Raw genomic sequence first — 21544 nt, forward strand, 5'->3', positions numbered from 1 at the left:
CCCTTAGTACTTAATTAGAAGATTGTGTACTTTCTTAGATGTCTTTCCTAGCAGATTCCCCATTGTAATATTTCCATCATCTACTACTGATAGCAATTCCCTTCTTTCTTTGTCATATTTGTTGCACTCTATAAGAACATGTTTGACAGTTTCCGGTTTATTACAGTGCGTGCATAGTAATCCAGTTGGGTGCTTGCCTATTCTATGGAGTGTTTGGTTTAATCCTGTATGTCCTATCTTCAGACGGGTAATGACCATGCAGATGCAGACATACTAGCCTACATCTTTTAACTGCTTATTGTGTCATTAATAAAAACAGTTTATTAGTACATGTCAATATCAAACGCCTGGAAATCCCCACCTTTCTCTGCCCAAATATTGGACAAATGTGAGAAATATTTAGTCTCCCAAGCCACAGTGACGTATCAGTTTGACAAACTGATTGTTTTTGCAGTGATGTATAATATATCCATCAGTTAAAAAATGTCCAAATTATTGCTAGACGTGTCCTCAATAATACAGACTAAACAACCACAACCAAAATGTTCTAGCATTTGTCTGTTATTAATATGCCAAAATTTCCCGTTTATTATAAGATGATAATAGTGGATGCTGGATGTGGACTCATTACAACAATGTTATATGATTATTACATTCTTTAACTTTTGTCATGCATTTTTAGTAAATTAACCTCGAAATAAACTAACATATTTGTTACTGTGCATTATTTTCTCACTGTGGAGTATACTAAAAAAAAAAATCACAGGTTTCAAAACAGGTAAAGAACATACCATTCACCTCAGCTTCACCTTAATTTATCATCAGCAGATACTGTTCACCTAAGACTTTGCAATAATCCTACATGGAAGCATTTGTTTTAGCACAAGCTTGAGCTTGAGCAGTTTGAGCTGTTCAAACAACATAAATGTAATTGATGTTAAACATTTTACAATTTTTTGATTTCTTTATTTAAAAACAGTATGGTGACACACAGAAAAAGAATAATTAAAAGAACTGATTCCAAATCTGGAAATCGCAGAGAATCTTTTAAGGTACCACAGGCTTAACAATACCAAAATCTCTAACAAATGGATATAGTCTATTTTTACACATTAACTCTCAGGTTTACATGTTTATTCATAAGATCACATGATAACACCAAGTGTATAACTCCATTGAAATTTGTCAGAGATAGTTTTGCGCTTGTGCAGTGCTTTATTATTTAACACCCAGCTTTAATACATTACCATGAAACACTATATATAACATTGCACCTGCTGTTTGCTCAGCAGAGTGAATTTCTATAGTAAAGTAAAATCGCGATTTATAATTAGGAACATTTTTACAAAGGTCAGTTGATTTCTATGTCATTTGAATCCTTCCTCTTAAACATTTCAACAGCACAGCGGTACTGCCGGGCCTTCATTGTAATATCTCAGTGTGATTTAAACTGCAGAATAATGGCATTGAATGCCAGAGTGGGAATAACAATTGACAGTTGGCACCAAGAATCGCACTGTAAATACTCTAAATGTACAATACAAAATTCATATGAGTTCACGAGTGCTGATGCCACTGTCCCAGTCGGCATCTGTGCACCGAACAAATGGCTGCGTTGTTTTGGTTTTAATGTGCTTACAGGAAATAAGGTGTCGTTGTTCGAGGCGGAATGACCCTTTCAGAGTCGGGCACTGCTCTGAAGAGCTTTGGCTCTCTTGTGTTAGCGTCTTTGAAGACCATGATGGAGGCGATGTTGCCGCAGCGATAGCAGTAGTTCGGAGCCGACCACACTGTGACCAGCTTCTCATCAAACATGAACTTGTAGCCTTCGTGGACAAGTTGATGCGCTCTGCAGATCAGCTTCAGGTTGTTGATGTGAACAAACTGCAGGGTTTTTTTGGAAGATAGAGAGAAACAAAAGACGGGGAGAAGGAGAAAAATATGTTGAAAAACTGAAAAACACAGAGAACACACATCGCCTCTTATTTTCTTTGTTGACCCCAAATTAGCCAGAGGTAATTGTCTGTATTTTGAGAACTTTATTTGCTATGTAAAGATATAGTGGAGTAATGTAATCCCAGCTTCTCCTCGCTTTGTTGACATATCCGGGCTGGCCACGCGTTACTTTTAGTGCATAATTGTGCATATGAGCGTGCCCCACTGGCTAGCTCATGACCGCCGCTCTGCACTGCTCTCATACGGCGGTTACAGCTGATAACGCCGTCCTGACCCACGGTGTCATCGTGGAAGTGTAGCGGTATAGAGATACATTGGAATTTGTCATATTAATTAAGTGGACTTTCATTTATGAATTTAAAAATAACAACAAAACACAGCAATTATGACTCTGAATTGCCCGTAGGTGTGAATGTGAGCATGAATGGCCGTCTGTCTCTATGTGTCAGTAGCTATTATTAAATTGGACTGACATCACCACTTTCCCTGCAGCCATGTTTGCTACCAGATGTAAGAAGTCCTCTATGATTGTAGGGCCAAGGCTAAACACTTGTCCTGTATGGAGTTCAGGAGATATTCTTACGTTTCACAAAAAGTAGGCAAAAAGGACAGGTCCAGATTTTTAGCCTGCTAGAGATCTGGAATGTGTCTGTGCTGATGTGTGCTCGACTGCCGAGCTGCGGTCTGTAGCACCTCAGGAGCACCTCACGCTTGAACCAAAACATGTTGATATGTGCACAGAGATGTGAACCCACAAACGGACTGCATGTTGCAATATGATACCCTGTGTTACTACCATTCCAGAGCATGCACTGATGCACTGAAAAAGGTTTCCGAGGAGTCATCCCCAAATGCCACTCCAATATCAGCCGTGCTATTAACTGTGCGTCAGAAAAATAAGGCAACACACGTATGTATTTGCTCCTACTAGTGTCTTTAGGCTTTAATCATTGCACTCCTTGTTGCTCTGGTAAACAATGTTGATGATCATCTAGGAATTTAACCTTAGTGTACATGTGTATTCATGTAACTCGATGAAAAATACCTCATTTGTGACCTTGGCACCAAAGAGCCAGCCAGCTCCTCTGGGGCTGATGGCCCAGGTGTCAACGTCTTCAGGGTCTGACCACACCAGATCACAAAATGCTCCTTTGTGGGGGATCTCCTGGTTCCGCTCAATGGTTCGAATTTGATCTAGAGTTTTTATGTCTGGGGAGAGGCCTCCGTGGACACACAGGATCTGCTCGTCCATCAGCTGACAACAAATAACACAAAATAGAAGAGTTAGGGCATCATACATATAATATTAATCTGTTTGGCCAAAGGTCACAGACCATACAAACCATATAAACTAAAAACATCATTGGATTGTTGTGCTACTGTTTGTAAGATAGAAAACACGGTGATCGGTTAATGGCTGTTACAAGTTTTAAATGATAAACGTGGTTTGCCATGCAAAAACAAATTGGCTACTTCTGAGCAGTAGTTTCTTGAAGAAGCACCTGTGGTTTTGAACAGACAGCTGTCTGCTGAAATCAGGTAAGTTACCTTTGTGACACTGTGATATCTAAGAAAAATGCAGTCTATTGAGCTATTACATGGGATGTTGTTAAAACCATAGTTGATGGAAGAATACCAACAAATAGCACCTGCAAAAATGAATTTGGGAAACTGTGATCAGTAGTTACAAATTTCAGCTGAAAAGTAAGTTTACACATAATGTGAAAAAGTAAATTTCATATTTGGGACGATTAATTTTCTGAGTGTATATAAAATGTCGTGGCATGGTTCTGGGATGATTCTGAAAAATGTGGCGGTGGCATTATTACAAGGGAGTAAAATGTGAAGGTTAAGGATAAAGATGGATGGATGAATACGCAAAACAGGCAAAATAGAGTGGAAACCAACTTCTCATGAATATGCAAATAAAAAACTGTCCCACCAAAGAAATGTCATGAGTGTCCCAGTTTTGCTATCTTTGCCATTTCCCTAAGAGCTTAAAAAGTGATCCCAAGTCACGTCCATCCTGTTATCTACACAAACGGCACCACAAAATGAGTGCTTTCATACAATACTTAATCTAAACAAGATATTAGTCTCTGAACAAATAGTAATGTGGAAATGATGGCCAAGCAGCAGGTAGAGACTGTTCATTTCTTTCACCTAATGGAGCTCAGATAGCAGCCTCATCATAGATAATACGTCGATACACTTGAGTATCGCAATATTAAGTTTTGTGATACTGTATTGATTCTGAAAAACATTGTATTGATCCTTAATTAATAGTTTACATGCAAAGAGTGGTGGCAGATTCAGACTGCACAAAGTAGTGCTATGATGTTGGATGTTACAGAGACTGTGATAAATGCAAATCCAGATCCCACTGTTCTGATTGTATAAAAAAGTAAACTTTTTTTTTACTATGATTTTATGCATATGGTGGTGTGATATTTATACTACTGTATGACAATTTTGCAATTACAGAATTTACACAAAGACCACCTTCAATACTTACAGCTGCAACTGTTAACATATCAAAGACTTTGGTGCAGTAACGCCAGGCATTTGCATTCCCGTACTTTGTCTGGCACTCATCTGTAAGAAAATAAAAGCACTCATTGATTTCAAGCAGAAAGGTGTGATTATAGTCCAGGGAGTGAGATTAGTGACAATGCAGCTGGCCAAAAAACTGATCATCACCTGCCATAAATCAAATCTCACCATAAAAGCCATAAACTTGGGTGATCTGTCGGCTCTCGTGGTTTCCACGTAGAAGCGTGATGCGGTCGGGCCATTTGGCTTTCAGCACCAGCAGGTAGGTGAACGTCTCCAAACTGTAATATCCTCGGTCAACAAAGTCACCCTGCAGATGACAGAGGTTTTTTTAACAACACTCTGCTAAAACACCAGTTAAATAGAATGCATTAAGACAAAATGCCTCTCAAGTTCAAACTGATTTCAATGTACAAACCATAAATATGTAATTTGTGTCTGGAACCTGGCCGCCAGTTCGGAAGAGTTCACAAAGATCATAAAACTAAGGCACAAAGAGATACAAATTTAGTGAAGGCATTACATGTTATGTGTACAACAGACAAATATCAAGTGATGCAACTTGCTCTTTCTGCTTTGAATCCCTGGTTTTTACCTGTCCATGTATGTCACCGCATACTGTTACAGGGGTGGAAACAGGCTGAACGTTGGACTCCTCCAGCAGAAGGTCACAGACATAGTCACATAACCTCTGTATAGATGAAACACACAGACATAAGCGATAAGGGTTGAGTCATCATTCAGCACTGGCATTCAATGTTTTTAAATGTGACAACTTTCATGACAGAAATAAATCTTCTTTTTATCAGGGAAAAGTCTGCTACATTACTTTGTCCCACTGTGGCATCTAGATTTATAAAGTTTTTTTTGCAATTGCCAAGACACAGAAACTGGTACATGCTCATGTAGCCTATCTATTGACCAGGTATGCTAAACCATAAGCACATTGTCTTTCATGTCATCTTCAGTTAAAGTTATTGTGTCTGATACTGTTATGAGTATAAGAGTATTGTATAGTATTTACAGCGTGCTGAAAATGAAAATGCCAAAGACTCTAGATAATAGTGTTTTATACTCAGTACGTCAGTGTGCAGTTGGCATGTGGAAAGAGATATTTATTTGGTGTTTGTGTGTAAAGTTGTGATGCAAAAATATTTTTTTTTATAAAAGAGGACCCTAGTTTCCGAAATTGATATGCTAAAAACAACATTTCTGAGACTACTGTACGGCCCTCTTTGTCCAAACTCTACACACAAAACCCAAAACACATATAGGCCTACATAAAATACGAAATATCTTACATCTCTTCCAAAAGCAAACACTTAATTCAAAACTATATAAACTTCTTCTAAAAATAGTATTTCTGACTGGTCAGTAGTTGACACTAACTCTCACTGATTAGAATGTCAAACTGACTGTACTGTGAGTACACCTGCATCTACCTGAACTCATTAAATAAACTCAGAAAAAAAAGTTTGGAAATTTGTGTTTGGTCGATTATTTCTCTGTTGTTACAGTGATGGAGGATGAGCTGCAGAGCTGATTATGTGGGCAGCGCCCAAGAACAATTTGCCAAAATGCTCTGCCAATGGTAAACAGTGTATTCTCCTGTTCAATTCAATTCCAGGAGAATACACTGTTTACCATTGGCAGAGCATTTTGGCAAATTTTTCTTGGGCGCTACCCACATAATCAGCTGTGCTGCTCATCCAACAAATGCATGATCCTTACAAGTTGGACATCATTGTGAAGGTAAATAAACAGGCTTTCCAACGATGTAAAATACAATGCCAATTAGCATTGTAACAACAGAGAAATAATCCACCAAACACAAGTTCCCGAACTTATTTTCCCCAGTTTATAGCTACTTACAATGGTGCCACATTTACTCTAACATTAGCTGTATTGTTATAATTGCCTACTGATGCTGCCTTTTGGAGGGAGAATGCTTACTAACAAGTCATATTCACATCTTAATTGAAGACCTTCCAGCTATGGGGAGGTATTATTAAAAAGATGAGCACATTATTCCCTCAACTGTCTGAGCTAAAGTTACTTCTTTTACCCTGCAATGTGAGATACTGAGACCTTATTATGAGCTATAACGCTACTGAATGTGTAATCTGTCCACTAGCCTGCAGTCTAACTTTACCAGGTGTGTCTCAGTCTATCTATAAAAGAGAGAAGAGTCTAGGATGTTGTTAAATGCAGCAGATATACAGTCCAGACTGGTGATAAACAACCAGCTGTCATCCCACCATCATGACAGTCAACATCAGGAGCTAGCTAGCTCACTATCTGGATATCTGGTCTAATGGCACATCAAAGCAGTTCACTATCAGTCCTGCTTCTTCTATAACACGTTTATAGTTTAGTTGGACTCGTATTTAGCTATTATTAGCTGAGCTGAATCATTTCTTTGAAGGGTTGTTGACTTCCTGGCCAAGAGATGATAGTCAGCAGGCTAACGTTACAAGCTAGCGTTAGCTAACAGTTAATGACGCTGTTACAACACATACCGTTATAAAGCTCATCACGCGTCTTAATCAACATCATTTCTATAGAGTCACATTTACCTTGAGGTCATTTTCTGGGAGGTATTTACACTGTTTCGCAATCTCTGCATATTTATCCAGATCTAGAGGCGCCATGGTGCCTCCTAGCCAGCTAGTCGTCAAGAGCCACTTCCTGCAACAACAAGAGAGAGTATCATTCTACTGTGACACTACCGCCACCTGTCGGCCGAGTTAACCAGGACAGGTAATAGCATCTTCTCATCTGTATGTATGACACACATGTTATTGGAAACTTCTGCAACTTCAAATAGATGGAATATACAACGCATATAAGATAAGATAAGATAAGATAAGATAAGATAAGATAAGATAAGATAAGATAAGATGAGATGAACCTTTATTAATCCCCGGAGGGAAATTCTGGTGTCAAAGCAGCAACATCAGCAAACAGAGTGAAACACAGGAGAGGTAAAGGTATACAAAAATTATAAAAACAATAATAGAGATATAAAAGATACAGAGTGAATGGGTGAACATAGTGTATACAGTCCGTCAATAAATAAATGTAGTATGTACAATAAATAAATGTAATATGTACATATGTGCAGTTTATAAAGTGGTATATAGGATGTATAGTGTAAGTAAGTGTAAAGTGCGCCAGTGGTTAGAGTCCAAGATGGTTGCAGATAGTGCATGTTTAAACTTCTTAAAGTCCTCATAGTTCTCATATGGGGGTCAGCCTTGGTTGTGGAGCCTGGACGCTTTGTGTTGTGCCAAAGGGGGATGAGTCTGTGGCTGAAGGTGCTCCTCATCTTGACTAGCTCATCATTGAGGGGGTGGGCTATGTCCTCTTTTTCCCCCAATAATAAACATTAAAATGTATATTTGTTGAGGGAGTATTGTTTTGATTGTTCCCACCGGAAGTATTACTGTAATATTGTGTCTGATTTGATGTGTGTAGTTAAATCAGTATGCCAGTTATAATTACAGTATTTATAATGTTGAGGGTTTCTAATGATGTTCATGACATATATCTACAACTGCATTTTTGGAAATAATACAGATTTGTCGAATAAAAGCAGAATTTAATCAGAACAACATAATACAACACCTCTCTAGGGAGGGAGGGGGGGACAAAGGAGGACGGTCTGCAGGACAGATAATAATGCACACAGTGCACTTTCATAGACTAGCTACTGGAGTTACCCTGCACTATACTCATTTTTGACAGTCTCTTCTGCACTATATTCACTTTTTAATAGTCGTGTATCACAGTTGTTACCCTGCACTATATTCAGTTTTAACAGTTTTCTTCATCTCCTTGTATTTTTATATCTTGTATATTTTTTTTGTACTTTGTACTTTGCACTACTAACTTTTTTTACTGCCTTTTTACTAACATGTTTTGCACTATGGAACTGTAATGCTGGAAACTTGAATTTCCCTCGGGATCAATAAAGTTACTATCCATCTATCTATCTATCTATTTATCTATCTATCTATCTATATATCTTTATATCTATCTATATATCTATCTATCCATCCATCTATCTATCATTATATCTAAAAAGTCATAGTATAGTATGTCGAAATAGGTCATAAAATGTTTTAGCGTAGTATGTGGAAAAAAGTCATATAAAAGTCATGGTATGTCGAAAAACGTTAAACAAGTCATACTATAGTATATAAAAAAAAGTAAAAAACAAAGGTCATACTATAGTATGTAAAAAAAGTGTTTATTTCTATCTATCTATCTATCTATCTATCTATCTATCTATCTATCTATCTATCTATCTATCACATTAAACAGAGATGCAGTTTCACATTGTGACCACTAGAGGTCAGTGTACACTGATTATAAACTAACTCCAATAGCTCAAGCGACGACTGTCCCAACCAGCCAATGAACGAGCGCCGAGGGGGCGTTTCTTCCACTGCTTCCCATTGGCTGAGGAGCACGTCGCTCTCGGGGGGCGTCTTCATGGTAGGCTGCAGAAGAGGTTGTGTGTTGCCTGTGGTTCATAGGGCAACACAAACAGCAAGCAGCGTAGCGCCGCCGGGGACATCAATGGTGGAGTACGCGTCCATTCAGGGAAAGGTCTGACAGAGACCGCTACTCGGGGGGCTTACATGGAGAGCTGAAAGTGAATTATGAGGCTAACGTCCTTAATGATGTACATATCTCCGGTTCTGCTCTTTATTTTGTATGTGTATGTTGGGTTTTCTGACGCTGCACCTCGCATCAGTCCCGACGATGCGTCGCCTGTCTCCTCCAGGAAGCCCGGCTCAGCCTCCGACACCTGGAAGACCTTCAGCACCGACATGCCTCCAACTTTACCCGAGAGACGGTTCGCTTATGGGCCTCTGACCGGACTCACACCGGCGCCTGGCGTTGTTTCTGCCGGCCCGACCACCACCACTGCTAGGTCTATTTCTAAAACTGCAACCACCTTCAAGCCTCCAACAACGAACCCCACCACCACCACTACTGCTAGTACCGGCCCTCATACTGGAGTAATATCAGCCACTAAAGAACAAAAAACGATTTCCAGATCAACCAGCGCTCGCAAAAGATCCACCGATGCACAAACATCACTTTTTGCTCCGGAGAAGACGCTGCAGACCATGGTGTCCATGGTGTCCATGGTGTCCCAGCGCACTGCAAACGATGCCTGGACAGCAGATCATACTGGCGCGTCTGTTACCTCAATAGAGAATAGTCAAGGTGAGTAATTACCTTCCAATCAAATAGCTATCAGGAAAACACTGAAAACAGAAGAAAAAAAAAAGATAATTCAGATTTGTTTTTATCTTTTGTGATCTTTATAAAAATGATGCGTTTTTTTTAGCACATTCATGTTCAGAAAAAAAAATAGACATCCATGTCTAATTGAGGCTGCAGGGTGGTCGCACGGTGGTTTTTTGACGCAGAGAAGCGAGCGAATAAACCAGATTGCAACAATGGGCAGACCCCTCAGATAGCACGGTGTTACCCCTTAGAATAATCCTGAGATCACCAAATCCAAATCTAAAAAAAAAAAACATGCACACATTTGTCCAATGTGCAGTTTTCCTGTGTAGCCTATTTATAATATTCCATCTTTTATTAGGATGCCATATATTACAGTGGGGCTGGGAAAGGAGGGGGCTATGAGGGGGTGCAAGGTTGATCCTGTTGTTGTTCAGTCAATTTATCCAATCCGTCAGTGCACACAGCATCCACACAAACCCCCGTGATCCTTTTGTGTTAGACTAGACGTGTTTGATATTGACAGGAAATTACAAGAAGCTGCTCAAATGAGCTGTTCATCCTCTCTATTGTTGTTTGCATGGCATACATACACAGAAGAACAAGGCCGTTCAACCAAAATGGCCAGGCAGGCCAAGCCATGAATGAGCAAATGACAGAGGAGGGAGCCCCTCCTCTCACACCTCACACATCCCCAGTGATATCCATGTGGATGTGTTCTCCAGCACAACACAGCAGCAGCACACAGGCTGAGGGATCCTGTCTAAAATGGTTCTTTAAATGGTCGGGGGAATTCTGCTGAAGGCAAACGTGTGGATTTCAGAGCACAGAGGACGTCCCCCATGATGTTATTATAGGAGATGTAGTTCATTAAAGCTGGGATTGGCAATTTTCAAAAAAACGTTTTTATTATATGCATTATATGCTCTGACAAAAACAAAACAAAACAAAAATCTGGTGTCCGTGCAGGACTGTAATGAGCCCGTCCAGTCACATTATTCGTTCCAAATTAAATAATTGGATGTACTGCCCGTGCACTTGTTTCGGGTCAACGCACTCTTCCACAAGCTGCTATAGCTTGACAGCTGTGAGTACTAACTAATAGCCATATTCGTTGTTTACGTTCATTATGATAATGATTATGATTTTTGGGGAGTGGCTTTGGAGGGAGGCCTGAAGGGAAGGGCTGTCGGTGTGGTCGACTTGGCGACTTTCTCGCTAGATTTGGGGACTTTTGGAGCTAGAGCTGCTAGCTGCTTTAATTTGAAAAGAGTTAGCAACTAGAGATGCATTGATACCGATACCGGATCAGATATCGGGCTGATTCTGACTCAAATAGCTGGATCGGATATCGGTGATAATGGGGCCGATCCATTCAATTCAATTCTGTGTTTATATACTATATATTATATATTGGAATTTTAATTCCTGTTTAAGTTTTGACCAATTTCTTGTTGACTTGTAATTCCTGTTAATATTGAAGATTTTTTACCAAGTTGTTGGTGTACAATTTATTGTTTTAACGATAAATAACAACTCACTAAATTCATCTCTATGTATTTATTTGGACTCTAAATTGCCCGTAGGTGTGAATGTGAGCATGAAGCATTAGCCCTGTGATAGTCTGGCGACCTGCAGGATGTAGAGCTGTCCAGCCCGCCCCCTCACCCCCCGTGACCCTGAACAGGATAAGCGGGGAACAGATAATGGATGGGTGGATATATTTATTTGTTACATTTTGTTTTACAAAGTTAAGGAAGCAATGTTTAGGCCAGGCCTGATGTTTCCTTACACATAAAAGAATGATCCCAGTAACTTCCACACAGTGAGGCATACAGCTTATTAATTAAACACTGGTATCGGATCGGTTCTTGGTATCGGCCAATACCCAAAGCCCAGGTATCGCTATCGGTATCGGGACTGAAAAAGCTGGATCGGCGCATCCCTATTCGCAACACTAGGCTGGGTTTTTCGGTTGGATAGTTTAAAAAATCTAGCGTACTCCTGCTAAGAATACCAACCCTAGTTTTAATTCTCCCTAAACTACATATACTAGAAGTTAAATTTTCCATCCATGGCTTCACATGTTGTTCACTAAATCTTTATTTACCCTTACTTTCTATCAAAAGCTCATTATCTTTGAAAATGCCCTGTTCTAGTTGTTACTTATTGCCCTCAAGCCAGAACATAAAAAAAACCCCATAAAATGTGTTTTATTTCATATTCTGACTGATATTGGCCCCTCACATCGGGGGTTCAGTCCAGTCATGTTTTTACTTTGACCCTTTGTTCTCCACACGCTGTACTATCTTACTGTCAGCATTAATCTCAGTGATAGGAGGAGGATTAGTTTTTGGTGTGCTACAGCCATAAATGGCTGGTTCTAATGTTGTAGAAGAAGAAGAAGCAGGAACACAGGGTTCTGATTGATCTCCGTGGTATATACCCGGTAGCTCAAAATGAGCATCGAGTGGCCGGTTAAAGATATCCAGATGTTTAAAGTCTGGTGTGATGCTTGTGAATAGATTTTAACGATGTATTTTATTAGGTGCTGACGTCCTTCTGAACAGTTACATATGACATTTTCTCATTCTGTTTTAATCATTTGTCTTTTTTTTCTTGAAAAAAAAAAAGCCAAACATTGATCGTTTACAGCTTCTCAGTTGTGAATATTTGCTGCTTTTCGTTTTCTTATGTGACAGTAAACTGAATATGTTTAGGGTTTGGACTGACAAGTGATACAAGGATGTTGGGCTTTAGGGAACTGTTGGCCGTTTTCCACCATTTTTATTGACCGAACGAGAACATTTGGGTCAGTATAGCAGATGAATTGAGCTAAAATGGCGGCGTGTTTAGGTAGTTAATCTGTCAGTGTTATTTATTGGCATACATTCGGGCCCCGAAGTCAAAATGAAATCTGCACCCTTGTGTGAGATCATACATAAAAAGCTTCCCTGTTCTTTGTTCTAGTGTAAAGGCCACTCACAATAATATCACGTCAACAAAGGCGTCAGCTGGGTTAAGGCCCCGCCTAGCAACCAATAAACATTATCTCTCAGGGCAGATGTAAGTGTTTTCACATGCATCCATTCCTTTGAAACATCTCTCTACGCCTTCTGAATGCTGATAACGTGGTTTGACGCCACCGAAACCAAAATTGAAAGTACAGCAATTGTTTCCATTGCAAGGGCGCCTCCCACCTCTGTTGTTTTCTCTGCAGCAGCACAGACAGGCGAGCAGTAAATTAGGCAAGAGAAGAGGTTTGAGACATGACTTGTTCTGAACAGCCTGCCGCTGCCCGTGTCTGAATACCAGCCATGCTGTCACACCACTTTACAGACGTCAGATAGATAGGAGAGAGGTGGACTCTGCCTCAGTTTCCCCCTGTCTCTCTCCACTACACACAGGTCCAGTCCAATATACATCAAACCTGTTGTGTGGCTTTACAGATCACCCCACAGGGCCCCTATATCCCACACCTAGAGGACGCCTCACTGCAGTGTGTGAGGTGATATGCATTCACCGGATCTCACACATTCTCAATCGTTATCGGGGCCGACAGTTCTTCAGTGGACGGCCACTGTAGCAAAGGGCCCGACAGTACACTCCACAGGCTTGCATAACCATGGGCCTTACTTAGTTACATAAAAGTCCAAGCATCAGTGAAAGAGGAGATTAATCTGAGTGGGACGCCAGGAAAGGAAAAACTTTCAAATTCAGCTGTCCTTTCCTCTTTATCTGACCGCTAGCTGAGGTATTGTGTGCAATCTGTGGGCATACCGTATATGGAAAACATCTTTATTTTTGCTCTCGCAGCTCTTATCTGTCCGTCTTCTTTGTCTGACTGCCGAGCACAGAATGGAGACATGCTATAGTCAGGCATTCAGTCATCACTCGCCACACCTAACCTGAGATCAGATGAATAATAGATTGCCACTCTGTACTCTACGGGGTCATCATCTACATGTCTGTCATTATATCCTCTGGTTTGGACCAGTTTGAACTGTGCAAAATCCTTCATTGGCAACACAGCAGCTCAGTTTACCAGGTTTACCAGGTTTACCATCCCTTTTTTTTAGACTGACATCAATCTTCACGAGGTAAATTCATCATATACAAAATAACATAAAGTAGTATAGACCTGGAAAAATAATGTGTTTTTTGAACATTAAAGCCTGTTCTAGTAGAAGCCAAAATACGAGTATGAACCTGAAAATGAGCATTTAACGTATGTCCCTTTTAATAATGCTTACAAAGAATTTGTTTATGTACAGTAATAGAAGCAGGGTCATGACTAAAAAGGCTGCTTTTTTAAATTCCTTGATTGGTGAGAGGAGTATGGAGGAGGAAAGTGAATTAGCAACTCACACATGTACTGGGTAGCTCCCAGGGGCCGATGATATAACAAGATTGTGAATGGGCTCGGCAGCTTTAAGTGAATGATAGTGGAGTAATGGATTGTTGCACTTGACAGCTCTCAGTGTTACTGTTTCTTGGTATGATCAACCCATCTTCCAAAGAAATTTCCCTTCCCACTATGTAATGATGTCTTGATATTGAGTGATTGTAAACACGTGTCTATGGAACTAATGCTGCAGTTTGTAGTCTGGTAATGTAATATTGCACTCAAGAGAACTAACATAATGACTTCTTCATTTCCAAACACAGTGCATCACTGTTTCTATTGTGCAAATTCAAAAGGGCAAAAGTAAACCAGCCTGGAGATCACACCAAAACAGGAAATGCTGTATTGAATTTGCCAGGCGTACATTTAGGCATACAGGCTTCTGGGGAGGTAGCTGTGGATAGCTACCGATAGCTACCAAAAGTGCTGTACGTTATGGTTGACGCCCTTCCTTTGTGCCGTAGATCAAGCCTTAATTTTAATAATAATAATATTTAAATTTGCATAGCACTTTTCGAGCTTAAGCACAACGTGTTTTCCAGATTAAAAGATTTAAACTACAGAATGAAAATTTAAAAAAAATCAGAAACCCATGTAAGCCCTTGTATGAGGAACACAAGAGCAAGCAGCACTGAGCCCATACATAAACAGATGGTAGTACAAGTGCAAAATAAAAAAAAAATCATATATAATTAAGTGAGATGTGGATAAGAGAAATAAGCTCATTTAAAACAGGTACAATTTAAGTAAAGGAAATAAACACATATATAAACAAATAAGCAGTAATCTCATATAAGGGAGATAGAATGTCAATTAAAGAACAAACTCTTGAATTTAAAACAGATAAAACTTGCAAAATATTTGGAAATGCGTATAAAAATACTAAAATGATGACACTAAAACAAGCACAATTTAAATATGTAATGAAAAATAAAACACCATAATAGTAATGTAAATATGTGATGGGATAATGGGAAAAGGAAACATTGTTAAATGTAGGCCATCTTGTAAAAAGTGAGTTTTAAGGAGGCACTGAAAAGCTGCAGTGGAGTCTGCCAATCTCACAGTGAGGGGAAGGCTGTTCCAAAGCTGAGTGGACGTAACCGAAAACGTAAGGTCACCCTTCATTTTCAGTCTGGTCGGTGGAACGGCTAAACGGTTTTGATCAGCCTTTTCACAGTAGATCGTACCCGGTGTTAGACAGAATTGCATAGTGAAAGCGATCCAATCTAAATGTTGATGGTGCCATTGTTCTATAGCCATTACATTGTGCAATCTTAGCTGTAGGGCAATTTAAATATATTAGTAATATATAAGATATATGATCAAAATATTCTGCAAACAGAAGTAGACTTACTATGACTACTAATGTCACCAAGGCTTTCTGAAACCATGTTACCAAAACAGACCTTGAAACGAGTCTTTATGGCTTGTAGAGACGTGTTTCATGAAAAAAAAAATGCTTGTATAGATTGTAGTGAGTCCATCCAGAATATATATATATATATATATATATATATATATATATATATATATATATATATATATATATATATATATATATATATATATATATATATATATATATATATATATATATATATATATATATATATTCTGGATGGACTCACTACAATCTATACAAGCATTTTTTTATTTATATATATATATATATATATATATATAAATGATTTTAACGATAAATAATTGTTGTCAATCAAATCTGTCTATCACAATGGACTAATTACTTCAGCATTACTTCTATCTTGATTTTTTGATCAGTGATTGGTCAATATGTCAAACAGCCCATATTAGTTAAAATTATTTTGAATGAATAATATTATGATATATATATTATAATATTTTGAATTGAATCAATAAAAACAGCCATCACATAAAATCCATATGATATACAATATACAGTATATTATATAAAGTAAAATAAAATGTCAATAACCATATATTGTTCAGACTTGGATTTTACCACTGCTAATACATCTCATGCAGTATTTCCCATTTCTTGTCTCTCACTTTCACTGTGACACCCCCCCCCCCCTTTTTATCCACCCAGAGAGCCATTGTAACTGCAGCAGCGGTAGCGAGGGGATTTTGGATCCGGACGAGTGTGAGCTGAAGACCGGTCAGTGTTCATGTCTGTCGGGCTACACTGGTCTGCAGTGTGAGGACTGCGAGGAGGGACACTTCACCAACGGCACCAGCGGCTGCCTGCCCTGCGCCTGCGACTCCTACGGCGCAGTGAACCACCTCTGTGACAGGTCAGCCTGCTTTCTGTAACGTTTTCACATGAAGCAACATACACCCTCTGGTAGCCATGTTGGATGTGTATATTTGTTGTGTCAACATACTGTAATTGAAGAGACATGGCTGATTTCTGTGCTGTGTTTGGCTGGAAAGTGGTCATCTCAGAAGTACTACACTGGATTGAATTGTATTTAGGTAATGTTAACTTGTTTGGTAGTTTATAGGCTTTTCACACTGAACAGGAGCTATCCATAGCCCTGGGCTAAGAGTTGACCCTGGGATAACGTAGTCCCTTTTCACACACACATTGTTGACCCAGGGTTAACTCAAGCCCAGGGCTATACGATCCATACTACACTTCTACTAGCTCTGGGTTAAATTTCTGTTAATCTGGGTTTTTCCTGGCTCAAAATGAGGCTGGGGTGGTACCATCCAGAATTATCTGAGACTGTCTTGGGTGAACCTCGCACCCTCTAGGAGGGATGCTGGGGACATGTTCCCCCAGAAGAAATTTGTTTTACATTTAAATTGAATGCATCAATCTGGTGCTCTTTGAGAGCAAAATTAAGAGGCTAGATCTATTAATAGTCTAGACTAGATCTCTTTTAGACTAGTACTGTACTTAAGTACAATGGTGAGGTACTTGTACTTTACTTGAGTATTTCCATTTATTGTAACGTTATAGCCCACCTCTAATCCACTAGGCTACATCTCAGAGGGAAATATTGTACCTTTAACTTCAATACATTTATTTTTACAATATTAGTTACTAGCTATACTTTGCAGATTCAGATTCTTAATACAAAATATAAAATCAACTAATAAACTATGGTTTATTATTAAGCAGTTTATAATTGTTAAGTATATAAAGTACCATAGTTAAAAGCAGCTCCGCCTTTACCAGCTGCAACATTAAAGTGATGAACACATTAATGCATCAATAATTATAATCCAGTGGTAATATATTTTATTCTGAACTGAGCCATTCTGCATGATGCGTATTTTTCTGCTAATACTTTTATACTTTTAGTTAAGTAACATTTTGAATGCAGGACTTTGTGAGGGGAAAATGTGTTTTTTGAGAAGCAAGTTGGTGCTCCTTGTACATACATCATGTATAATATATTTCATTAAAGCCAGTATTTGGAGGAACTCCAATTCCAGCTGCACTAGCGTTATCTGCGGCTAGTAGTTGCATATGAGTTCCATACACATTTACTGAGAGACCATGTGATGAGATGGAGATAACAAAACTGTCTGACAGGCAAGCATAAATTAAGAAATATAATTATGTTTAGGTATTAATTTGTTGTTGATCAAAAGTATGTGATTGAACTTATGCATGCAAGTGCGTGATTGGACAAACAGCAACTTTAATTGTCATGCAAGAGAACACAAGTGTACAAACACTGACTGTTCACCTAGCCTTCATGAGTAAATGAGAACCGGTGGGTGGACCACAGAGGGACTGCAATTTATGGCTGACAGCCCACCACAGCGTTCTGCAGTGTGTGGGAAAAAACAAGACAGCTAATTGTGTCACTGTGATCTAAACTTGGAAACAAATCCTGTTTATCAGACTGCTGTTGAGATTTATTTTGAGCATTAGTGAATATTTTCAGGTATGTCTCATATTTATATAACGTGGTTGTACATGTGCATTGGAATTTCATTACAAAGCCAGACATGTCCTCATGGAAGATATGTGATGTATACCTGCAAAGTGTCTGCAGCTTTTTAAAGGAGTGCTATCTTTAGCAGCAAAAGTGCCGGGGCCGGCCAAGCCCAAACAGACTGTCTGCTGTGAATTAGTGTTTGTTATCTCATGAAGACCGAGACAAGATGTTCTGGGGCTCAGATTTGCTCATGACGTTATGTTCATCTTAAGGCCATAGCCCTGCAGAGTCCTTATTCTGCCCATTGAGTGAGGAACATCATCCCGCAGGCCTCCCCTGAAGTCAGCAAAATGAACTTCAGACCCTGCTTACTCCTCTAATTCCAAGCCAAAAAGCACACAGCGGACCTTACATGCAGTTTCTCTCTCTCCGCAAGTCACAAGAACTGTGACTTGGAAAAGAGGCTGCGTGTGTGGGTTAGGAACGCGGTAAAAATAGCGGCTGTACTTTCTGCCTCTAACCATGAAAAGGAATGCTGCTGCTTTTCAAAAGCTTGACTCGATGTCCAGTGCGTGGAGGATTTGTGTTGTCATGCTCTGAAAAATATACGTCACAGTAGTGCAGGCTTACATAAGATAAATCATAATAGGTGTAGTCCTTCACTGGAAACACAGAATGTTCTTTCTGTTGTTTATGAAGCCTGAAATGCTGTGTCTAGAGTTCAATGGGATGTGGGTGAAGGTGCAGGCAGGAGGGTTATCTCAAAGCTTTCACACAGTAGCACACCTAATACAGTCCTTCTCAGACAGTCTGAGCCCAGCCTGCCCACTGCTAACCCTGCTAGCCTAGCCTAGCCCCCTCTCCTCAGGAGCTTATCACTGTGAGTTACACAGATTAGCCAGCTTTCCTGACCCCCAGACTGCTGCTTAAGGTATCTTTCCCATTAAGTAATGAGCAATCCAGCTGAGATGGAGCCAGCAAGTGCTTTTAGTTTTGTCCACTGCTACTGGAACACGATGCAATGACAGTGTAAACGGAACCAATTATATCGTGATTTAGAGCCAACAAGAGCAGAGACACCTTGGCGCTTGAGAAATTTAACACAGTGGGTTTTCACTGTCTTCATCCCGCCAGAGAGATGCACACTGCGGAGACGAGCTTGTAGATTTCGTGGAAAAAATGCCACATTCAATATATCACGACAACTCATCATACCTGGTTAAAACCTCTAGGAAATTTCTCATTTTTATCAATAACAGTCCACAATCCATTTAAAGTGGCAGTAGGTAGTTGTATGTTTTTGGCATCATTGGGCAAAAGTTCCATAATAATCCTTAAGCATATTGTAATTCAAGTGTTCTGAGCGATAACTAGACTTCTGCAACCTCATCATGGCTCTGTTTTCAGGCTTTAGAAAAATCTAGCCCGTGACAGGAGACTTTGACCAATCACAGGTCATTTCCGAGAGAGAGCGTTCCTATTGGCTGTGCTCCTATCATGTGACCGTTACTTGGCGTCCCTTCAAGCCATCTCAACCTGATCTCAACATGGCTGCTGCGTCACAAACTTTCTCATTTTACAGCTAAACCGTGCACTACAAGATGATTCTGAAAACATTTGAGGCGAGAAATAGGCATTACAGTAGCATAATATTGATTCATATTTGATCAGCGCTGCCTAGTTTGACAGTTTGGTCGGAGTTCGCGAGTGATTGACAGCTGGCTCTCATAGACGGCAGGTGGACAGCAGACCTCAGATCAGCTCTGACTGCTTGTTTTCCTCCGGTCTGTGAAATCTTGCAGAACCCGTTGGGAGCACCGGAGGACACAGAGGCACATGATTTTTTTCAGGTTACCTGTATCATGTACTACTGTCAGGACCGTTTTATAAAAATAACTTTTTTTAATCATATTTGCTCCAATCTCGCCTACTGCTGCTTTAAGATACTGTAGCTAAACCGATAACTATTAAAACAATTAACATAAGACATGATGCACGCCTTGGCCAAAAGTATGTGGCCAATGGAACAAAGTATGTGGAAATTTCAACATTACTGCCATGTTTGATATTTGTTGTTATTGTTGTCAATGTCATTCCAAAATCATACGTTAAAATGTGATTATGTGCCACTGGTTGCTTGACAACCCAATAAATAGTCCGGCATAAAATGGCAAATTGTTGTTTTTTACACTTTTAAACACATTAGATATAACGTGTTAATTATTCAACTACTTGACACGTCATATCTGGATTTTGTTTGGACAGAGCCAGGCTAGCTAAATTAATCTAACCTGCAGCTTGTTAGGCAGTGTTTGCTGAGGCAACATTACTTGACTGCAGTACGATATGTAGCTCCAAGCCAGACAGAGCTCCCTTCTAAAAGGCTCTCTTATGATCTGGATCTGGATTTGTGCGTGACTGTGTGTGTTATGGCGTGACGCCGACTCTGCTACAGGTACTGAGCACTGTTAAAAATGCTCCTTGTATTTTAAGTCACTGTTGTTGATGTGGTGGCGGTGCATTTGTCTGGATAGCTGGCCAAATATAGATGACATGACATCACGAGGAGATATTTCTAGAATACTTATTTTCAGCTTTAAGACATCTATGTAAACGTCAGAATTCTGCATCAGTTCTTTCGAATCAAAGAGCAAGACCTTCTCTGTAGTGCAAATATTGTACATTCAGCCACATCATACGAATAGAATCACCCTATGGAAGATACATTTGTTCTCTTATAACCTCAAAGAAGCAGAATGAACAGAGGCCACGAGACATGTTGTATTTTGAGTAAAGACCATTCAATATCCTCAAACAATGGATCAGGCTTGAACCCACTTTGCATTTGGACTCCACTTTGCCCTCAGATACAGTTATTGTTGGAATATGAAGTTGAGGTTGCTTAATGACCCGCTGTGCCCTTTAACAGCATAGATCCCAGAGCGTGCATCAGATGAGGAAACAGCCATTTATCAGAACAAACAAGCACCAAGCACATCTGAGGTTGTTGATTAACTCAGCTTTCACAAGAATTGCTGATAATGACGTGACCTGTGCTCACTGGCTCGATGGTGGAGGATCGTCTTTCGCCAACAGCAGTATACAGTGTGTGTGTGTGAGTGGTGTGTGTGAACTATTAAAGGGCAATGCCCTTAAGGGGAAATGTACTGTGTATCACTATCTGGCAAAGAAAAGCTTGTTGTTATGCATACACTTCACAGTTTTTTTCAATTGCAAAGACTCAAAAACTGGTACTTGTGTGGCACAATTATTGAAACCACTTACTCATGTAGCTTATCTATTGATGCTAAACCAATAGCACATTGTCTGCTTTACACTACACTTACTTTTAAAACTAAAAGCCTGTGTGTCGTTTGCTAAACACTGCCACTGAAATACACCACTCAATTATCAATCACCTGCACCCAGAATGCACCTGTGAAAACACCTGTAACCAATTAGATCATTTAGAGATCAGAGCTGAACA

The 21544-nt window shown here is 39.6% G+C and overlaps 2 protein-coding genes across 2 annotated transcripts in view; one reads left to right on the forward strand and one right to left on the reverse strand.

Moving 5' to 3' along the window:
- Positions 1-944: 944 nt before the first annotated feature.
- Positions 945-7228, reverse strand: LOC119492712 (serine/threonine-protein phosphatase 6 catalytic subunit). Its single transcript, XM_037777383.1, has 7 exons — positions 7086-7228; positions 5105-5200; positions 4928-4993; positions 4678-4819; positions 4472-4551; positions 3002-3211; positions 945-1884 (listed from the first exon to the last, which is right to left on the reverse strand). The coding sequence occupies exons 1-7, from the start codon at positions 7158-7160 to the stop codon at positions 1636-1638; spliced, it is 918 nt and encodes a 305-aa protein (XP_037633311.1). The 5' UTR covers positions 7161-7228; the 3' UTR covers positions 945-1635.
- A 1778-nt stretch (positions 7229-9006) lies between these two features.
- Positions 9007-21544, forward strand: part of LOC119492711 (multiple epidermal growth factor-like domains protein 9) — a 42994-nt gene continuing 30456 nt past the window's right edge. The window contains exons 1-2 of the mRNA XM_037777382.1: positions 9007-9750; positions 16251-16455. Coding sequence (XP_037633310.1) covers positions 9177-9750; positions 16251-16455 — 779 coding nt within the window. The 5' untranslated portion in view covers positions 9007-9176. The remainder of the gene's footprint in view (positions 9751-16250; positions 16456-21544) is intronic.

The sequence above is a fragment of the Sebastes umbrosus genome, chromosome 8, assembly GCF_015220745.1.
Source record: "Sebastes umbrosus isolate fSebUmb1 chromosome 8, fSebUmb1.pri, whole genome shotgun sequence".
NCBI classification, from domain to species: Eukaryota; Metazoa; Chordata; class Actinopteri; order Perciformes; family Sebastidae; genus Sebastes; species Sebastes umbrosus.

Bases quoted from the DNA above. Each gene is read 5' to 3' on its own strand.
- LOC119492712 (XM_037777383.1), bottom strand. From the start codon at position 7,160: ATGGCGCCTCTAGATCTGGATAAATATGCAGAGATTGCGAAACAGTGT. The intron at 4,994-5,104 runs GTAAAAACCAGG...TTTGTGCCTTAG, and splicing joins GCGGTGACATACATGGACAG to TTTTATGATCTTTGTGAACT. The intron at 4,552-4,677 runs GTGAGATTTGAT...ATTTTCTTACAG, and splicing joins CCAAGTTTATGGCTTTTATG to ATGAGTGCCAGACAAAGTAC.